General features: G+C 34.4%; 1 protein-coding gene across 2 annotated transcripts; it reads left to right on the forward strand.

Moving 5' to 3' along the window:
* Positions 1-1,786: 1,786 nt before the first annotated feature.
* LOC120075644 (RAB11-binding protein RELCH homolog) lies at positions 1,787-12,152 on the forward strand. 2 transcript variants are annotated; one of them, XM_039029227.1, is made up of 20 exons: positions 1,788-2,202; positions 3,243-3,395; positions 3,746-3,921; positions 5,049-5,156; positions 6,652-6,822; positions 6,902-7,468; positions 7,672-7,746; positions 7,827-7,955; positions 8,096-8,170; positions 8,261-8,470; positions 8,701-8,853; positions 8,940-9,142; positions 9,281-9,398; positions 9,505-9,637; positions 10,168-10,369; positions 10,445-10,550; positions 10,633-10,773; positions 10,911-11,034; positions 11,172-11,288; positions 11,393-12,152. In XM_039029227.1, exons 1-20 carry the CDS (start codon positions 2,004-2,006, stop codon positions 11,776-11,778), a joined length of 3,546 nt encoding a protein of 1,181 aa, XP_038885155.1. In that variant the 5' UTR covers positions 1,788-2,003; the 3' UTR covers positions 11,779-12,152. The 2 variants fall into 2 exon arrangements, 1 of the variants encoding a protein (XP_038885155.1); XR_005481376.1 differs by lacking the exon at positions 11,393-12,152 and having other exon boundaries at positions 1,787-2,202; positions 10,915-11,034.
* The last annotated feature ends 9,344 nt before the right edge of the window (positions 12,153-21,496 follow it).

Below are 21,496 nucleotides of genomic sequence, written 5' to 3' on the forward strand. Positions count from 1 at the left end.
TAGAGCAATTCATAATACAATTCATTGTTCCCCTTTTGAAGTTGTTTATGCATTCAATCCACTTACTCCTCTTGATTTGCTTCCTATTCCTTCTAACGACTTTGTGAGTGATGCAACCACAAATAAGACAAAATTGATCAAAACCTTGCACAAAGAAGTGAAAGAGAGGATTGAAAAAAACAACTCCAAAGTTGCTTATAAAATTAACAAAGGAAGAAGGGAACTCATTTTTAAATCGGGTGATTAGGTTTGCGTACATTTTCGCAAGGAGTGATTTCCATCTCAAAGAAAGAAAAAGTTACATCCAAGGGGGATAGTCATTTTCAAGTTCTTGAAAGAATAAACAACAATGCATATAAGATTGATCTTCCAGGAGAATTTTCGGTAAATTCTACAATCAACGTTGATGACTTGAATCCTTCTGATGTAGGTGATGAATTTCCTGATTCGAGTATGAATCCTTTTGAAGAGGGGGAAAATGATATGAATTAAGGTATTTTGTACATTTTGGTTGGACCAATTACAAGATCCAAAGCAGCAAAGATTTAACAATCATTTATTCTTCATGTACAAGATTCAGGAGGATCGGTTCATCCTTTATTTCACATGGAGCATGCTAATCCAATAGACGAAGGACCATTTGGAGTACTGAAGGTCAATGTTTGCTCGATTGAAGTGGAACATGGAGTAGTCATTAAGTTTTCATGAGTGCAAGCACTTTGAAGAATTTTTGTATTAAGTTCACAAACTTTTTATTGTAATTTCAGCTTTAATTTTATTTCTTTGACTAGTCAAAGATGGAGTTTGCCATTAATATAATTACATTGAAGATGGTGGTTGGAAGATAAATATCACATATTTATACTAGCCTTTATTCTCCATCATTTGTTAATTATTTAATTAACCATTAATTAAACAATTAATATAAAAATTAAATTATTATATTAAATCATATTTAATATAGAGTTAATTTTGATTAACATATAAATATAACATACTTAGATGTGGGAAGCATGCGGCGCAACTGAATTTTTGGGCTATCATTTTATTTTTTTTATTTTTTTGAATATCCATACATATCTGTCGACCCCACTCGACCCAGTCTGTAAATGGGTTGGGTTGATTTTTCTTGAAAGTCGACCGGACCTGACCCATTTACACCCCTAAGATTTCTTATATTACTCAGATATCTTCTAAACCCTAGGTTGATTAAATTAAAACTAAAATTTTTAACTAGACAAAGGGAATAGTGAAATACCTCTACTATAACGATGGTTAATAAAAACAAACAGATGTAAGAAAACGTGGAGATGAAAAAGATTTCAAAGAAAACTAGTGGATGAAGAAAGAAGTGAAAAATTGGAGTGGAACTTGCTAAGAAGGTAACGTTTCAGTCTTTTGCATCAAGGATATTTTAGTCCTTTCATACGACTGGGTAATTTGAAGTTGTAACGTCTCAACTCAATCTTGTGCGCGACCTCGACCGAAATGGCCCAAAAAAAACCTATTAACGAGTTTTAAAAAAAAAAAAAAAAAAAATACTAGTTTTAAAATGTAAAAACTTTCCAGGTTATTTTGGACGATTTTCCATAAAAGTTTAAACTTCCTCATGCTGTCTTAGTACATGATTGTTTTTTTTAACAACTTAATTCTATTATTTATCGAAGTATTAAACCGAAATTATTAAATTAAGCGTAATGCTGAAAATGAATTAAAATAATAATAATAATAATAATTAAAAAAAAAAAAACACTAAAAACTGCAGTTTGGCATCACATACAAAATGAAACGAAATATTAATTTCCTGGGAAAACACGAAGATCCAAAAATTACCGATTTGCTGAAATCAGAGTGGAGAGGGTGAGATCTAGCAGAGCTCGCTGCTGCTTTTTCCTCTCTCCTTCAATTGAATTGGGACGTAATGAAGATGGAGTTTGAGCAGAAACAATGGTTCTGTTTGAGCTGAGGTAGTAGTATGTGACCAATCTGCAAACCGAACTTCCATGGACGTCGAAAGGTCTTCGTTGTGCAATTGCGTCGTTAACTTTTTGCTGGAGGAGAACTATGTGTTGACAGCATTTGAGCTCCTCCACGAGCTTCTCGACGATGGCCGGGATGCCCAGGCCATTCGCCTCAAGGACTTCTTCTCCGATCCTGCTCACTTTCCTCCTGATCAAATCACTCGCTTCAATTCTCTTCGAGGTTCTTTCCCCCCCTCCTCTATCTTGTTGAATTCGTGATTCTGATCTTCTTTGTATGTATTTACTCTACTTCGGTTTCTTCCATTCAGAAATTATGCGAATGTGGTTACTAGTTGATTTCTACTACTTTCAAATTTTGTTGAAGTAGGAAGGTTTTAAAATTCGCGCTCAATCTTGAGTTTAGAGCTCCAAATGTTTCTGTTCTGCTCGATGGCAATTCGATAGTGTGCATTGACGTAAAACATTTGTTTTCCGATAATTTATTTAATCGAATACAAATTATCACCGAGATCTTCCAGATTTTCGATTCCAGCTTTTGGCATGAACAACAAGCTTTTACGAGATTGTACATTATCCTTAGACTTGGTATTCTAACTTCCTCTTTTTGTTTGATAAAAGGAGGAAATGAATCATAGCTTATGCTGGAAGTTTGATGCAGGACTTCCCAACTGTCGTTATGTAAGGTAGTGGATGTACATTAGGGTTGAGAAAATTAGTTCACTACCCATGGATATGTGATAATGCGATCGAACTTATAAGCTGGCAAAATATAGCAAGACACACAGAGGCAGAGAATAAGTTTGAATAAATAGCAATTCGGTTATGACCTTTAGACAACTCAGAGTTGAGTTTAACTCATATTCCAATGGAGAAATAATCGCAGATCAAAACATTCCTCCCATCGGATTGTGCAGACAAGTTTTTGTTTTGGGCTGCGTAGTTGGAAATAAATCTTGTAATATTTAAGGCTCACCAGAAAGGATTGTTTGAAAATTGAGAAACCATTAATTCTAAGGCTACTTTGGAGCTCGCTGTAATTATTATTGTTATTGTTGTTGGCAATTTTACATTTTTTTCCCCATGAATCCCAACTAGGGGATCTTTCTGCAATCCTTGTGGCTTCCTTTCTGGGTTGATACCTTGTCTACCATTGTATTTTTGTTCACTTGCTCTTTTAATGAGTATCAATCATGATACTGGTATTTAGTTTTGTTTCTGGATGTAATATTCCTTTGCTTTCTCTTTCCTATTTTGGAGCAGTTGCAGACCCTCAAAGTTTGTTGGAGGAGAAAGAAGCAATAGAAGAAAAGTTAGCTATCAGTGAGTATGAGCTGCGGTTAGCTCAAGAAGACATTTCAAAATTGAAGATTGAATTGCAGAAAAAGAATGAGGCCCATTCAGTTGAGTTGAGTGGTAAGTATCTTTTTCAGCATTTCAGATTTTGAAGAACTGCTCCCGGAAAGATTAGTGGGTTTGGAAATAAAGGAAGAAAAGTTCTAGTGCAGCCTTAATGACCTCACTTTATTTGCTTTCTACAATTGCAACGTCAAAAGAAATTAGGTTTATAGGGTAACGACGATGGCCTCTTTTTTCTACTGGGGTGTTTGATATTCTTGTTGACGCCTCAAATCCATGCTCTATGATTTCAATTATCTATGTGCGTAGTATGTGGATAATGATAATAGTATTGATTATTTGATTCGTCAATGCTTATCAGCTATTATCCAATTCCCAAAGTTATTTCTCTGGGTTGATTTTAATAGATCCAAAGACTGACTCTACCATTAGAGGTCGGCAAGAGGTTCATCAAGAAAAGGGGAATGCCTTGACTGAATTGGGTCCACTTAAAGACAATGAACGTCAAGATCTTAATTGCGCTGTGAAGGAATATCTGCTTATAGCAGGTTATCGACTTACTGCAATGACATTTTATGAAGAGGTATACACCAGGCAATATTATGGATTTTTGTTTGGTTGTCCTATCATCTATGGACTTTCTTTGGTTGTCATATCCATCACTTTCCTAGAAGAGGGATGCTGAGAAACCTTCTTTGGTTTCCATCTGTTAAAAAGATAATCTTAATAACTTCAATAGATAACGTCATGACTTTTGAAAACATGACTTCTATGATAACTCAAGTTGTTCAACGTCAGAGACAACTGGTTTAAGTGCAGAGCAAGCAATGTTTGTGTTTCTATCAGAATTATACAAAAATTTCTTTAAATAGTTTCATTTAAAGTATTCCTAAATATGTTTTCTTTTTCATTTTTCTTTTTCTTTCTTTAACTATATATATATATATATATATATATACATTTATATATATAGTTAAAATATTAACATAATCCATCAACTTAAGCTTGAGTTAAATGATGATTTAATATGATATCAAAGCTATAGGTTATGTGTTTAAACCCCTGTAACGTATTTCCTTTCCAATTAATATTGATTTTCACTTTTTGGATCCCTATAAATTTGCAAACTCACGGAGTATTAAGGTATTGATATAATTAAATTTACGTAACTCATCAGCTTAAACTTTTGGGTTGATAGGGATTTAAGATATATGTATATATATAACTCATCAATTTGTTGTTATTTTTAAAATGAATTCTTGAAGTGGCTGTTATGTAACTCATCAGCTTAAACTTTTGGGTTGATAGGGGATTTAAGATATATGTATGTGTATGTATATATATAACTCATCAATTTGTTATCATTTTAAAATTGAATTCTTGAAGTGGCTATTTTTTGGGTGCTCAGTCTCAATCTTCTCTTGTTTTGTTTTTTTTGTAATGAATAAAAAGTCCTATTTTGAGTTTTCTTTTTTCAAGAAGGAAAAAACTAGAGTCTGCCTTGAGGGGCAAGTGTTTGTCTGCATATTATGTGCTTCAGATTGTACATGCTAAAAAGAGCTTAGCTCAATCGGCATCGGTGTATGCTAAGGACCAACAAGTCTATGGTTCAAATCCCCCGACCCCTAATTTGTACTAAAAAGTGTGCTTCAGATTGTACTTTGGTATCCATGGGTGTTTTAGATTTTCCATTAACCTTTTCGTGTGCAGGTTACAGATCAAGACCTTGATGTTTGGCCTAACTCACCTGCATGTGTTTCAGATGCCCTGCGTCACTACTATTATCAATATCTATCCTCCACCACAGAAGCTGCTGCGGTAGTTCCTCATACAAGTGTCTGCAAGTTGCTCTTATGTTAATTTAAAGAAAGTTCTTATAAATATTAGAAACCCTTTTTACTTTTCACGTTTTTCCATGGAAGCAATATTTAAAGACTAAAGTTAGATGCTACCGATAAATATTAATACCCCATTATACTTGAACATTTCAATCTAACCAAAGAAAGCTCGAAAACTAGTGGCTGAGGGTGGGGTAGGCTTGGCTCTAAAAGGTACTATATAAAGCAACCCCAATTTAGGTTCATCAGTAAGCTAGTAAAATTTCAAAAAAGGGCTGATGGATGACACTCTAATTAGAGGAAGAGAATAGCATACTGTCACAAAAAGGAATAAAAAATTTTTTTGTTAGTCACTAAAAGCTATTTTATATTTCGAAGAAAAGACCATAAGCGAGCTTTAGTTGCACAACTTTAACATGTTGCCTTGTTCGTTATCTACCAACTATAAAGGAAAATTCAATTTAATCGTATTGACTTTGACTATCAACTTGAAGTGGGCTGGTTTACTAGTGAATGTGCTTAGCTGTCCAACTTCTGGGCAACTCGAACTTCATTTGTGCCTCAACCCTCCTACTGATCTTTTCTATCAAGGGGGTCCAATTAGGCTTCTCAAATTTCTGACACCAATACCTCGAAGGGGAGGGAGGTAGAGAGGTCCATTTCTAATTGACAAGATGGCACCCTTTGTCTTCTTCATCCACTCTTTCTAGATGAAATTCTTTAAGGCCCTTGTCATATTGTCAGCTACCTTAGCTTTTGATAAGAAGAAAGTGGTTATTATCAGTTTTGAGATAAAACTGGATGCGCCCAAGTTAATCTACCTTCTTTTGACATTAGAAAATTCTTTCCCAGCCAGTTTAATCCCATCTATAACAGGTTCCCAAAGCTCCTGGACTATTGGTGTCTTCCCTTGGGGAAGCCTCCTAGACAATTTGCCACCAAGAGTCTCTATCCATATGTTCCCCTTCCTTCTCTACAACGATAGTTCCTGTTTAAGAGTCTTGGATAAATTGATAGTTTGAATTTGAACCAAGGCTTGTTGGATCCTACCAAAAAAAGGACCAAGGTTTGTTGAAAAGTATTAAAGAGAAAGAACCAATTTTCAAGAATACCACTCTTGTCGGAAGAGAAAATAATGGCATCATCAACATATTGGTACTGAATAGGAACATCAATTTGTTGCTGCCCCTTCTTGAAGCCAACACCTAGAGTCAGGCATATTTAAGTGCCTCTTGTTGGGTTCACTGTCTTAAACTTAATATTTTTCATCTTCCTATGACTACCAGGAGCTGGATCTTTTTTCTGTACTTCCCATGTCANAACATTTATGTCATATCGATGTCCTTGATTAAGGATAGAGGCTATGTTTGCCTTAAAAGAAAAAGAAAAGAAAAGAAAAAAAAAGAAAAGAAACGAAAAGAAAAAACTGTTTTCTGAATTTCAGTTTGTATCACTACCATATGTCTGCTTTACAGGAAAAAATTGCAATGATGCGACTGAATGAATCTTTGCTTGAAGCAAACAAAAAATTAAATCATGAAAAGGAAAGCTTGCTAAGAAACAAAGATTTGGCAGATGGTCAGATAGGAGCATTAACAAAGTCTTTAGAAACTATGCAGAAGGAAATTAAAGACAAAGAAAGCCTGGTATATTCACCTCAACACACTTTGGAGGTGCTGCCTAATTTTTCTCCTAATTAATAAAGTGATATGTACTTATCTTTAGGTACAAGATTTAAAGAAATCCTGGGAGCACCAGAGAAAGGAACTCAATGACTGCAGAGCTGAAATCACTGCACTAAAAATGCATATTGAGGGATCTCATTCTAACTTGTACTCAGTTTCTAATGATGTGGATCCTGGCCAACTGCAATCTGCTGAAACATACAAGGAGGAAATAAAGTTACTGCAAATTGAAATTGAGACTTTAAAAGCAAAAAATATGAATGCTTCGTATCCTGTTGAACCAATTGTTACCAAGGAAGTGTCTGAGAAGGCAGAAGACAGAGTTGTTGAGATACATGAAGACAAAAACATTTTAGCTCATGTGGCAGATGCAGGGAATATGGTTGTAGATAATGGAAATTCTCGGTCACTGGCTGCTCAAACTTCTGGTATCAATGTGAGCAAATCGGAGGACGTTTTACATGAACTTTCGGTAGTTTCAACAAATAATGACAATTGTATGGAAAATAAAGAAAGCATCTCCAAACTAAGTGGTCAGCAATCTACGGAAGACAATGTGCAACCTGTGAAAGCAGACAACCCATGTGATGAAGCTGTTTTTGAAAAGGTAAATAATCAGTTCCTCAGCAAGTTCACATTTGAATCAGGCTTTTATGATGCCAGCATAGGCTTAAGGTGCATTTGTTTTGTTCTACTCGGGTCCTGTTGCAATTCTAATGCATATCCAAAAATCTTTCATGTTCGTCTACTCTATCTCTCCATGTTAATCTTTTAAACTTAGATATATGAACTATGATAATTGTTCGACAGGGTTTGGGGACCATTCAGATACTTGCAGATTCCTTGCCGAAGATAGTTCCTTATGTTTTGATCAATCATCGTGAGGTTCTTTTCAGTCTCTCTATGATATATTAAAGATCTGTCTTCATTCCATATACTGATTTGGTGTTTGTTCTGACTTTCAGGAGCTTCTTCCTCTTATAATGTGTGCAATTGAACGTCATCCAGATAGTGGCACCAGGGATTCCTTAACTCACACACTGTTTAATTTAATAAAGCGACCAGATGAACAGCAGAGACGTATCATCATGGATGTGGGTGTTTCATTGTTTCTTTGTTTTGTTTTGTTTTCGTGTGTGTGTGTTTTTTCCCCCCTCTTTTTAATGTCTTCAACTCTATATTTGGAGGTTGCTATTTTATTATATTCATACTGAAGCTTTTGTCTACTATTTAGGCATGTGTTACCCTTGCTAAGAGTGTTGGAGAGATGAGAACAGAAACAGAGTTACTCCCTCAGTGCTGGGAACAAGTGAGTTTTGCAGTCTACTTCAGAGGAGATACCATTTGTACCTTTTGTCTACATTTTGAAGGAATATTTATATTTTCAATTTGATATCAGATAAATCACATGTATGAGGAACGTAGACTACTTGTTGCTCAATCATGTGGAGAGCTAGCAGAATTTGTCCGGCCAGAGATTCGTGATTCACTTATTCTATCTATTGTGCAACAACTGATTGAAGATTCTGCAACTGTTGTGCGGGAGGCTGCTGTTCATAATCTTGCTATTCTGCTTCCTCTCTTTCCAAACATTGACAAATATTACAAGGTCAGCCTCACTAAATATGCTACGAGGCAATCATGGAGAAGAATTCTGACTTGAGAGAATTTGCTACAATGTAAGCTCTAGAACGGGTTGATAACACATGGTCTGGGGAGTGGAGCTGTTTCCCCTTGCCATTGATAGGATGACTCATAAGAGGGAAAAAAAGAAAGTATTAGGATACAATGGTTTTTTTTCCTAAAAAAATTTATAATGTTTATTTTGTTTGCCTATAGGTCGAGGAGATGATGTTCCAGCTGATCTGCGATCCGGCTGGTGTGGTTGTGGAAACTTCAATGAAGGAACTGGTTCCTGCAGTTATAAAGTGGGGAAACAAATTAGACCATGTCTTAAGAGTATTGTTGTCTCATATTTTGAGCTCTGCTCAGGTTTACTTTTATCCCACCATCTTCTCTGTCTTTGCTGGGAACTTTATTAATTGTCACTAAATTATCTGCTCTATATTGAATTGAAGCGGTGCCCACCTCTTTCGGGTGTTGAAGGATCAGTGGAGTCTCATCTTCGTGCTTTGGGTGAACGTGAACGCTGGAATGTTGATGTCTTACTAAGAATGCTGTCAGAATTGCTTCCGTTTGTGCACCATAAAGCAATAGAAACTAGTCCCTTTTCTTCTGTAACACAAACAATCTCTACTTCCGTGCTTGAATTGTATGCAGGGTAAATTCTGCTCTTTTCTCGTTATTGTTTTTTCTAAACTTTCTAAACAACTGGAATATGATCCTTTCTCAATTTTTACCACTAACACTTTGTAAATGAGGTTCACATCAATTTGACTCTTGTGTGCTACTGGTATAGGGGATGCATTGAATGGCCAGCATTTGAATGGATTCATGTAGACTGCTTTCCTGATTTAATACAGCTGGCCTGTTTCTTACCTCAGAAAGAAGACAACTTAAGAAATCGAATTACCAGGGTGCCTCATCATTCTCAATGCCATTCTTTAACTTTAATTTTGTTTTTGGTGCGTTGTCCTCATTCTCTAATCTCCTTTTCGATTTCTATGTTTTTTGATTATGCAGTTTCTATTGGCTGTATCTGAATGTTTCGGGGATCCTTATTTGACACATATTATGCTGCCTGTATTCTTGGTAGCAGTTGGGGAAAATGCAGATTTGGCGTTTTTCCCTTCAACTATCCATTCAAGAATTAAAGGTAAATAATCAAATACATCACGTAATTGTTTGGGAAAAATTTTACTTGGGTACTTTGTTGACTGAGTTAAGTTTAACCATAAAGGTTTAATTTTATCAAATTGAATTGAAATCAGATAGATGGTGAAATTAATATTTTCCATAATTGGAATTTCCAATTTTGGGCCTTTTTTCAGATGGATGAGACTGTTTTTGTAGGTGTTTATTTTGCAGTTAGGTTCGTTTACTTCATTTTATAGTTGGGTTTTGGACATTTTTATAGCTGGATTTTGGGTATTTTGTTGATTGAATTCTCTGTGATTTATTTCTTATCAAAAAAAAAAGAAAAATTCTGTGGGATTTTTTGGTTGGTTCTAATTTTGATTTTAGGAGGCACTAATATCGCCCTTTTTAAGCTTAAAGCTCGGATTATTAAGGCCCATATTGACTTAAAATTCAATTATTTCCCCAAGTAGTATTGCATATTTGGCTTAATTTATGCAAATTATTTCTTCGTACCATCTTAATATGGTGATGATTTATTTATTGAAGCTCTTAAACCAAAAACCATTTTGGGCGAAAGACTTGCTACAATTTGTGTTTTGCCACTTCTTCTAGCTGGTGTTTTGGGCGCTCCTAGTAAAGAGGAAGAGTTGGTGCAGTTTTTGAGGAAACTATTAGTTGAAGGGACTAAGGAGGAGAGTCATTCAGTAAATCAATATACTGAGATCATAGATGCAGTCCGCTTCTTTTGGTTTGTATCTAAATAAGTACATGTAGGTAGTTAATATTTGTAGTTTCTCTTCTGAGGTTTCTTTCCATTGTGCAGCACATTTGAACAGCACCACGGTATGATTTTTAATATTCTATGGGAGATGGTTGTTAGCTCTCACATAAGTATGAAGATCAGTGCTGCCAATCTGCTAAAAGTTATAGTAAGCTTAACTGTTCCGGAATTGTCACCTGTTTAATTTCCACATCATATTGAAAGCTATATCAAATATAAATTATTGCTAGGTACCTTACACTGATTCAAAAGTTGCGTCTACTCACATTTTGCCTGCTCTGGTTACTTTGGGATCAGACCCGAACTTGAATGTGAAGTATGCAAGCATAGATGCATTTGGAGCCGTTGCACAACATTTTAAGAATGACATTGTACGTATCTTTACCTAGCTAAAATTGACTATATTGTTAGACTTCTAGAGCACTAAGAGGTGGTGCTGATTTGATTTTTTTTTTTTTTTTTTTTTTTAAATTTTATTTATTTATTTTTTTTTGTAAAATTCTCTTAGATAGTGGACAAGATAAGGGTTCAAATGGATGCTTTCCTCGAAGACGGATCCCATGAGGCTACTATCGCTGTGGTCCGTGCATTGGTCGTGGCTGTACCTCATACAACAGAAAGACTTAGAGATTATATCCTTGGCCATCGTTCTGAATATCATTCTATAAGTATTTAGGACTGTTTTAGTAGGCTAATAAGAAGGCATATTACTTTCTGGACATTGTACATATTCATATTATGTAGTTTATTTGTTTCTTTAACATGTTACATCTTTTATCCAAGATCTTTCAACTCTCAGCCACATTACCTACGTCAAGTGCATTGATGCGTCGCCGTGAGAGAGCTGATGCATTTTGTGAGGCGATTCGTGCTTTGGATGCTACAGGTTTGTTTCATTTCGTGATCCTTGTAAATTGGATGCTCAGACATGCCTTCTTTAGTAGTGAAACTTTCACAATTTAATCACATACAATTATATGCTTGTCTTAGACCTATCGGCAACCAGCATACGAGAGTTGTTCCTTCCTACCATACAAAATCTTTTAAGAGATTTCGATGCTCTGGATCCAGCACACAAGGAAGCTCTTGAAATCATAATGAAAGAGAGATCAGGAGGAACATTTGAAACCATCAGTAAGGTGATGGGTGCACATCTTGGAATCGCGTCATCTGTTAGCAATTTCTTTGGTGGTGATGGTGGGCTGTTGGGAAAGAAAGAAACTTTGGAGCCATTTCCAAGCGAAGCCGTTGAGCCACCAAATCATACACTGCCGCCGCCAGCCGAGGACACTAGGTTCAGACGAATCATGCGAGGAAGTTTCACTGACATGCTCCGTGGCAAAGTAAAAAATCAGGACGATTCTCAGAGTCAATGATATTGGTGACTTCTCGCAGGCACCATTCAGGCATGTGTTTTCCTTTCCTTTCTCAGTATAGTCTATAGCTAAAACCTTTTTTTTTTCCACCCCTTTTTTGTTGTGTGTGTGTCTTACATGAAATGAGAATATCATGTCTAATAAGGTTACATTCTTTCATTAAATTATAATTTTTTTTACTTTATCTCACTTTTGTTTCTTACTTCCAATAGTGAAAGGAAAAAGAAGGAACTATACTATCCTAAGAGCTAATGTTTCATTACATTACGTATGTGTAAAACGAAAATACTCCTGTACAATTGAACTTACTCTTCATTGCCTTGTAATCAACTCTTTTCCCTTGCTATATCAACTTGTTATTGTTGTTACCTTAATGCTAACAAGTAATTTATGATGTAAATTCTCAATGCTTTGCTTTCCCTTTTTTCCTTTCTATTTGCTAACTAACTTGATTAGGTAATAAGTCATTTAGGTTGCTTAGTGTTTACCTCACCTAAAACATAATCTATTAATGGTAATGTAAAAAATGGGCCCCAATTGATTACATTTGTTGTTTACTTGTGTTTTGTAATCGTAATGAACTGTGAGGTCCACCTCCAAATCTGTAATCATAATGCGCTATTTGAGGAACGGAGGGGTACTCAATATGATTGTGCTTGGAAATTACGTGGGACCCCCTACTTTTATTTTTACTGTTACTGTTACAGATATTGTCATATTATTATTATGGTAATATGAGAATTATGAGTCTGTCACATTTAATGTTACCTTTATCCTTAGGGTTAGGGTCAAATGGTAACAGTAATAGTAAATGTGATAGTTTCGTAATTCTAAATAAACACAATCAAAAGCAATTTGCGATTCAAACAAATTATGATTGGTCCATCAATGAGATTTCATTATTATTACACTAATTTTCATTATGGTTTGGTAAACATGACCTTAATGTGGTTTTGCACTCGATTTTGCCCATTTAGACTTGGTTGTAATTTGCAAATTCAATCTTCTGTCTATATATATATCTTGACCGTACTAAAAAATTAATTAAAATGATGTTATATTATCATAGAGCTTAGTTGATGAAAAAATAATATAGTGTAACTAGTAGAATCATTATTAGGACCAATTTGCTGTTTCTCTATTTTATATTAGAAGCTTAGATTCTATATTTTAAAGGCGAGTAAATAAAATTTTAAAATTTCAATGTTTTCAACAACAAGCTTTTCTTAAGAAAAAGGAATAATGTGACTGCCCCTTCCATCGTTGTTTCAGTTAGACATTTACGTTTGCTTGTGATTTTATAAAACGAATATACCAATAGGATATCTCAAAATTCTTACCAATGGATGTTTGTGAAGATGAAAAAGAATAAAAACAATCCAAGGAAGGGTCAGTCTCGTCTTTTATTAGAGACAAAAATTCAATTCGCATCAACTTTTTCCTCAAGTTTTTCTAAAACGAATATTGTATTGGAAGGAGTTATTTTAAAAAATAATGACAAAAAAAATAAGATTGGAAAAAAATATGATAAAAATAAGGTGAAGAAATCGTACACTTGGTACATGATTACACGACAAAATCGTATATTCATTTTAAACTCTTCATGGTAGCCACATGTAAGACTTTACCACGTTGAAAATCGTGGACGAGTCCACAAACTTCACATTGGAAATCTAAAATAACTTTATTTTTAAGAAAAAAAATTAAAAAAAAGAGGATTAATACAATTCATATCATTATTAAACAAATATATTATATATGTCCATTAATTTAAAAAAATCGTATATGAAAGAAATGATGAGAATGAGTCTGGTCAAATATGTGTTATTAGATTTCATTAATACTCAAAAACATGGGCAATAATAGTTTTTGGAGAAAACCATTTTAAATTTCTAAAACAATTATAGCTATTATATCTCTTCTTCCTCTCCCAACATCCAAGAAACCCATTCAACTTTTCCATTCTCTCTTCTTTTCCCTCTTTTACTCTCCTCTCTCGCGTAACAAATTAGATTCTTCTCTTTTTTTTTTACACAGTTTTTTTTTTCCTTCTTCCTTTTTGCTTCTTATTTTCTTCTCAATCTCCATTGTTTTGTTCTCTTCCTTCTTTCACTCTTATTTTTCTTTCCACGTTTCTTTCTTAGTTTCTCATTTTTTTTGTTAGTTCATTATCTTTTGTTTTCTTCTCTGTTTTTCTTTCTTCACTTTTCTTTTCCTTATTTCGTCGAAAATATAAAATCAATTTTTGTCCCGAATTGATCCTGTTAGACTAATGATCACCTCTAAAAGTGATGGTGAAACAAATAAGTTTTTATTATTATTTTTTTTGGAGCTCGTGGACGAGGTCCACGATTTCGGACATGACATACTACATGGCAAAGTCTTGAATGTGGCAGCCATGTGGAGTTTAAAATCATAGATTGGATTTACAATTTTGTCTAAATTGTGTATCAGGTATACGATTCTACATCTCATTTTTTGTCATTATTTTTCCTTCCATCCTAATTTTGTCATTATTAAAAAAAAAAAATCTATAAGAATATATAAAATTATAAAATATTCGAAAGCATTTTTTCAAATGTTTTGAAATTTAAGTAGATAATTTTTCGATAACAATTACTTTTTTTCTTTTCGGTGGGAGCCATTGAAATAGGCATTCTAAGAATGTTTGGATGAAAATAGAAGGTTAAGTTATACAAGATACTTCTAAAATATTATGTTAATTTATACAAGTCTAAAACATTAAGTTGACTTCAAGTATACTTTAATCTTTGAAAAGTTTTATTTGGATGATTAAACTTTGAGAATTGAAAAATATATTTGTAAATTTTTTATGAAAGATTGAAATTGACTTCACATCTAATATTAAAATTTAAAAAACATATGAATGTGTTACAAATCAATTTCAAGTTTTGTACCCAACAACTACCATGCTCAATTTAGATGCATGATGTATGGTGGTATTATGGGGTGAGGTTTCGAGTCATGGTGGATTAGACCAATGATTGGCCCCATCAGTGCCATCAAAAGTTGAGCTAAGAAGCAACACCAAACACACGTGGAGGGCTAGACTTACCCTCCTAACTTAGTCATATAATCTTCCTCTCCTTACTTTTCGTTATAAACAAAAGAGACTTATCCCACTAAAGAGACACACAATACTATCCAAACTTAACTCGACACTACTAAGATTTAAACATTGACTTAAAAGTGTTAAGAGTGTTGATCATTAACCTCCCAACCAATTGTCTATCCATTTGACTTGCCTTCTAATTACTACACACTAGTTGTCCATCCCCATAAGATAAAAAAAACACACTTATTGATTCTTTTTGTGAACAATATCTACATATACCACGAATGGTGCATGTTCTTGCACGTACATACATGCATATAAACTAATGATTGTATTAATTTATATCCTAAATTTTTATAGATGTATCAATTTATAGTTTCCTTTGAATTTTCTTTAACAAATATCATGTGAAATTTATGCCACATATGGTGGACCACTCCTATGCAGGCAAAAGCCCTCAGACGCATAACTTCACTAAAGAGTGGAGTCAAACCTCCAAGATAGCACGCGCCTACCTAGAGAAAGCATCAAGGAGAATGAAAAAGTGGGCTGATAAGAAACGCAGCCCCCTCGAGTTCCAGGCTGGGGACAAAGTTCTGATCAAGTTGCAACCAGAACAATTCCCTTTTCAGGGTTAGAGAGACCAACGCCTCGTACGAAAATATGAAGGATCAGTTGAAGTGATTGAGAAAGTCAGAAAAACCTCGTATAAAGTTCAGTTACCCTCGTGGATGAAGATCCATCCTGTCATCCACGTTAGTATACTGAAGCCCTATCATCCTGACCCCGATGACGAACATCATAACATGTTGATGCGTCCACCTATCAGGATGAAGAATTCAATTGAGAAGGAAGTCACTCGAATTTTGGACAAATGTACACGCCGTATTGGAAGACGAAGACGAGAACTGACAGAGTTCTTGGTAAAATGGAAATACGTCCCTGACGAAGAAATCATTTGGAAGTGCGTAAAAGACCTGAAGAATGTTCCAGCGATCATTGAGTTCGAGCAGAGTTGATTGACAGGGACGTCAACCAATTAAGTGGGAGAGAACGTCACGGTCATGCTTGTCTAGGGCCTGTTGCCCATGGTCTCATGCTCAATCCAACCCCTTTTTATCATGCTTTCATGTTATGTATTTCATTAATTAAGTTAGTTTACTTTCCTTGTACTTTTTGTTGTAAGTGATCGTTCGCCCTTTTGCATATGCAAGGGTGCCAGTTGGCTTTTTTTTTTTTTTTTTTTTTTTTTCCAGAATGTACTATATGAGGATAAGAATAGCCAACACTTCTCCATACCCGAAGTGGTATGCTATAAAGTCGTTGTTGTTGCTTATTGCTTTCTAACCTGCTACTATCTTTCTCTTCTCTATTCATACATTCAAACGTTTGCGAAAACCTTTTCCTCTAAATCCGTTTTCTAAAATCATTTTCTCTAAAACGGAGGTAGAGATTGCAAGAGGCACTTGGTGTGCCATCGGCATTCCGTTTTTGAATTGGTTTATTTGTTTGTGAGCAAAAACAAGTGCCAAACAATTGCTGAATGAAGCTTCTGAAAGTGCGATTGTGACACATGTTTGTGCACGTGCATACATGCATGTAAACTAATGATTGTATCAATTTAAGTCTTAAATTTTGATAGGTGTATCAATTTATACTTCTCTCTAAATTTTCTTCAACAAATATCGTGTGAAACTTATAATTTGTGTTAATTAAATTCATAAATTTTTAATAGTCGAATTTAAACCCTTCATTACGACTACCTTTAAAAATCATTCATATATTAGTTCTTGAAACGTGTGTAAACTTTTTCAAATATTGATTTTATAAAATGGATGATTAAAATAAATGCAGGGACAATTTTCAAAGAAAATTTCATCTAAGAGTTTGAATTGATTTAGTTACGAACGTTTAGAGGTTTAATTGATACAATTATAATTTTCACACAATGTTTTTACAAATGCAACCTTTCATGTAAATTGGTAACACTGAAAAAAATTCATCATGCTTTAATTAATACAATTGTTAGTGCAAAATTTAAATTCATACAACACATGGATGACCCATTTACAAACCTCTTTATGATTATGATCTGTCCTCCACAAATGTGTGAAACCTAACATTTTGCTTATCTCGCAACATATTATCGCATTTTATAACTTAATGCGTTAGAGATTATCATGTATATAGTAGCCTTAATGCGATGACCATCTCTATTGCAATTTTTATTTTTCTGTTGTGTTTTTTTCATTTATTCTCATAGTTTGTTGTTTCTTGGGTGAGAAAAATGAAATCGCGATAGAGATTTTTTCATTTTTCTCACAGTTTGTTGAGATTTCTTGAAAAAAATGAAGATCGCGATAAAAATGATCATCGCGCTAGGGTTACAATAAATATGATCATAAATAAGTTATAAAATTCGATAATGTGTTTTGACGTAAGAAAAAGATTAGATTTCATACGTTGGAATGGGTCATCAATGAAAATGGCCCTCTTAAAATGGTCACCTGAATACTAGGGGTGTTCATGGGTTAGGTTGAATGAGGTTTTAGATCTGACCAAATTGTCCGAGTTGTAAATTTCGTTAATCCAAATAACCCTTTTAAAAAAATGAAACCAACTCAACCCAACCATGAAACATTTGGATTGGTTGGTTCAAGTTAATAAAGTCATTTATTTAAATTTTTATGGATAATTCTTATAAATAGGAAAAAACAAAACTATTTACGATTTATAGCAAAAAAAGATTATAGGTTTCCTTTTTTTCAAATTACCAAAAATACCCTTCGTTTGTCGCATTATCTTCGTTTCCCTTTTTTTTTTCAATTTCAGTCATTGCGTCTTTCATGATCTTCCTTCTCGACGTCGTGATCTTCTTCCTCGCCAATCGTCTTCATCGAATACTTTCTTCCTCAATCATGGTACGACTTTTTTCTTTTATTTTCTACGCTTACGTTTCTTTGTTGATTTTCTTCTTTGATTTATACGCATCCGTCGATGGCTTCTTCCCTGTTGATAATGGATTCTTCTATCCGTCCATCATTGATAATGGATTCCTTGCTCTCCTAAATTTCTTTTCTTCTGTCCTGTGCTTTTTCTTTTTGTTGTTCTATTCTCTTCTTTTCTAGGGTTTCAGACCATTCATATATGTAGCATTCCTTCTTCTTCTTGTTGTTTTTTTTAGATTTTCAGTATGTTAGAATTCTATCAACTTGATTGCTGTATTTGTGTTCTTTTCAATCTTTCGTTAATTTTTATAATTCTTTATTTTTGATTTGTTGTTATGCATATAGATAGTTTTTTGTGTGAATATATATGGATGTGAATATTTTTCTACCACTGATAGAGAGTGATAGAGCTCTATCACCGTCCATTAGTGATAGAAAGTGATAGAGCTCTATCACTGATAAAAAGTGATAGAATTCTATCACTGATAGAAAGTGATATATAGATATAGAGCACTATCACTCTCTATAACAGTGATGAGCTCTATGACTAGTGGATACTTAAGAAGATTCAAAATTCTAAAATACTTAAGAAGACAACCTATTGCTTTATTTCTTTTATAGTGTCTATATATTTACCTTATCCTTTTGTTGAACATGATCAGTTTTTTTCATATGTTCATCAGCTTCAAATTCTTTTTCCTACAAATATGAGGATTAAGGAAGTTATAGAAGTATACCATACACTATTTAGGGATTGACCTCATTGACATCTATCAGGAATATAATGTCTATCATTGATATACACTGATAGAATTCTATCAGTGTATATGTTAAAAGTCTATCATTTAGAAGTCTATCATTTAGATTTCAACTTAGATATTTACCTTATGCTGAACATGATCAGTTTTTTTTTTTCAAATGCTCTATAGGTTCAAATTCATTTTGCTACAATAATACAATACAATATAATGTGTCATTGTTACATAAGAATAAAGAAAGTCATAGAATTTTTTGTTAGTAATAGACCCTGATAGAATTCTATCAGTGATAGATGGGCAGTGATAGATCTAGTGATAGATTAATTGACTTTCATGACAATATGTAACTTAACAGAGACAATATGTAGCTTAACAGAGGAAATACATAGCTTAAGAGACGAAGAAAATCTTTTCCTTTCCATCCTCTTCCTCGAACACTGTTGTTAATTCTTGTGTCTTTGGGGTTTCCACAGGTAGAGGTTGAATATCGTCAAAATCATCTTGTGTTTCAATCTATTGTGTTTGTGTATAAGATTCCTAAAACAAAAAACATAAATCATACACAAAGATAATGAAAAGAATGAGATTCCTATAATAAAAGACACAAAACAAATGGAAGAAAAATGCATTGATAGGCAGTGACATACCACTGTTTTGTTGGGGATGATGCCCTAAAATCTCGTGTCCTGTAGTTTGTAAACACATTTTGTATGAACGCTTGTGATGTATGATATGATATTTTCTTCACTACTTGACTTTGCACATTGGATGTTTTATTTGCTTTACCACAAACCAATAAACTAAAATCCCTAGTTGTTATTATGTAACTTAAGCATATATGTGGTGACATATAAGTGGATCATATCTTAAGTGATAACCAAAATGGTCTGTAGTATATGAATATAGGAGGGAAACCTTATCCTGGTAATGCTACGGATGTGGCCCGCTTTGTAGAATAGTTACAAGTGTTGTGACTTGCCACAGATGATCTGATCCTGATCATTCGTGTGGGGACATGCGAGCGGGGGTGTCCTATACAAAGAGTTTGTATAAGACCTGACCATGAAGTGTTAACGTCTCATTATATAACGTCGTTCATGACAGAGACTTCACTTCACTAAGATAACCATGGGTAACATGACCTCAATCCTGAGTGAGTTGGGAGCTCCTGCCATTGAGGGCGGTCCTTTGATTTTCATGGGTGTGAGTGGCCAGGTTTCCGACTCAAACCTACCACTTTGGGGATTCGTCTGATTTGGGAGCTGGGAACTCAGCTACACAAGATAAAATTCACTCTTTCCCTGAAGTAGGGGTAAGTAGATAGATTACTCCCTTAAGGGCTGATCCCTAGATTTGAGCGATGTGGCGCCACACTTCTTTTCATGGCCCGAGAGGTGTTCACACATAGTAGGACTATGTTGTATTATTCATTAGAAGGATCAGTGGTATTTAAGGAGTAAGATGTAACTATAGGGGCAAAATGGTAAATTGACCTAACTGTACTTACGAGCATCTATGAAGGGTTATCGTACTGATGATTGGTTATATCCGATAGACACAAAAATATATTTTTGGTAAGGAGAGTTCAGTTGTCGGTCTTTAGTGGAATGTCTGACAGTTAACGGATGGTAGATCTCGTGGCTAAAGAGTTTAGTCAGCTATTCACGTGCCGTTGGAGCTTCGAGCCATAGGTTCATAAGGTTCACTTGGTAGCTTGGATTCAAGTTAGAAATCAGTTTTTGGGACAGTTTGAAATATTCAAATTGACAAGAGGGAGTTCGATTATATATGATATGATTGAACTGGTTAATTATATATGATATGATTGACTTTATGTATGAGATATATTATTTAGAAGAAATTGGATATAAATATGATTTATATCTAGTGAAGGAGAAAACATTATGGTTGACATATGATATTAAACTATAGGTTAATAAATATAATATGATTATGTTTAGTATTTTTCAATTGGACAGTTATGGGATAGTTGGCCGCTGTTGTCTCTGTAACCATACGTTAGTGGGAAGTTCCATTCGGATTTTATAACTGAAAAATAAAATAAAAATTGTTTTCATTTTGCAAAGAACACAGTTAATGGCCCAAGGTATGTTTGGCTTTCTATCGTTTAGTAAATCAGAGCCTATACGATAGCTTATGTTTACTAAACGATTGCTTACACGCGTGCGTGCATCTACTAAACGATCACCCATGTTTTAATAAATGATCGCTTAGTGCCGAGCTTTAACTAAACGATTGTATAGACGATCGCCTACCTTTTCGTACACGATCGTGTACCTCAGCTAAATGATCAAGCACCCTATCTATACGATAGACGATGCTTTCTCCCACTTGCTTGATCGTTGTATACGATTTCTTTTCCTCATCTCCTCTACCAAATCCGAACAGAGCCCACTCTTTGGATTCTCACTCCGAGAATACTAAAGGTTCCAAGTGGTGATGTCGTCCCCATCTTCATCTGTTTGTGTGGAGTCCGTTCGTGGTAGACGATCGGGTGTTGCTGAACGCTAGCTTGCCATTCCAATGAGAGCGAGAGCATCCGTTCGTGGAGAGAGCGAGATTTTTTGAAAAGAAAGTCTTCAACTGGTAAGTTTCCTTGTTCTCGTGTTTATTTATCTTTAAGCATGTTGGTAATTTAGTAGATTAATGCATATCTATTTGTTTGAATGTAAATGTGGAAATTCGGTCACAATGCTTTTGGAAAGATCCGCTTCCACTCATAGGTACTCTTGTATAAGAGTTTCTTTATGTCTCAGTACTAAAACTTGTATACAAACCTTTCCTTCATTCCTAATTTTAATCTACAAGAAAAAATAATTTTAGTTTAGTTAGTAAATGTATGTTTACATTTAAAAATGAAATAATACATAGCAAAAGACTTATCTAAGCTACATAATTCGCAACATAATTCACCA

Source organism: Benincasa hispida, chromosome 4, assembly GCF_009727055.1.
Source record: "Benincasa hispida cultivar B227 chromosome 4, ASM972705v1, whole genome shotgun sequence".
Classification (NCBI taxonomy): domain Eukaryota; kingdom Viridiplantae; phylum Streptophyta; class Magnoliopsida; order Cucurbitales; family Cucurbitaceae; genus Benincasa; species Benincasa hispida.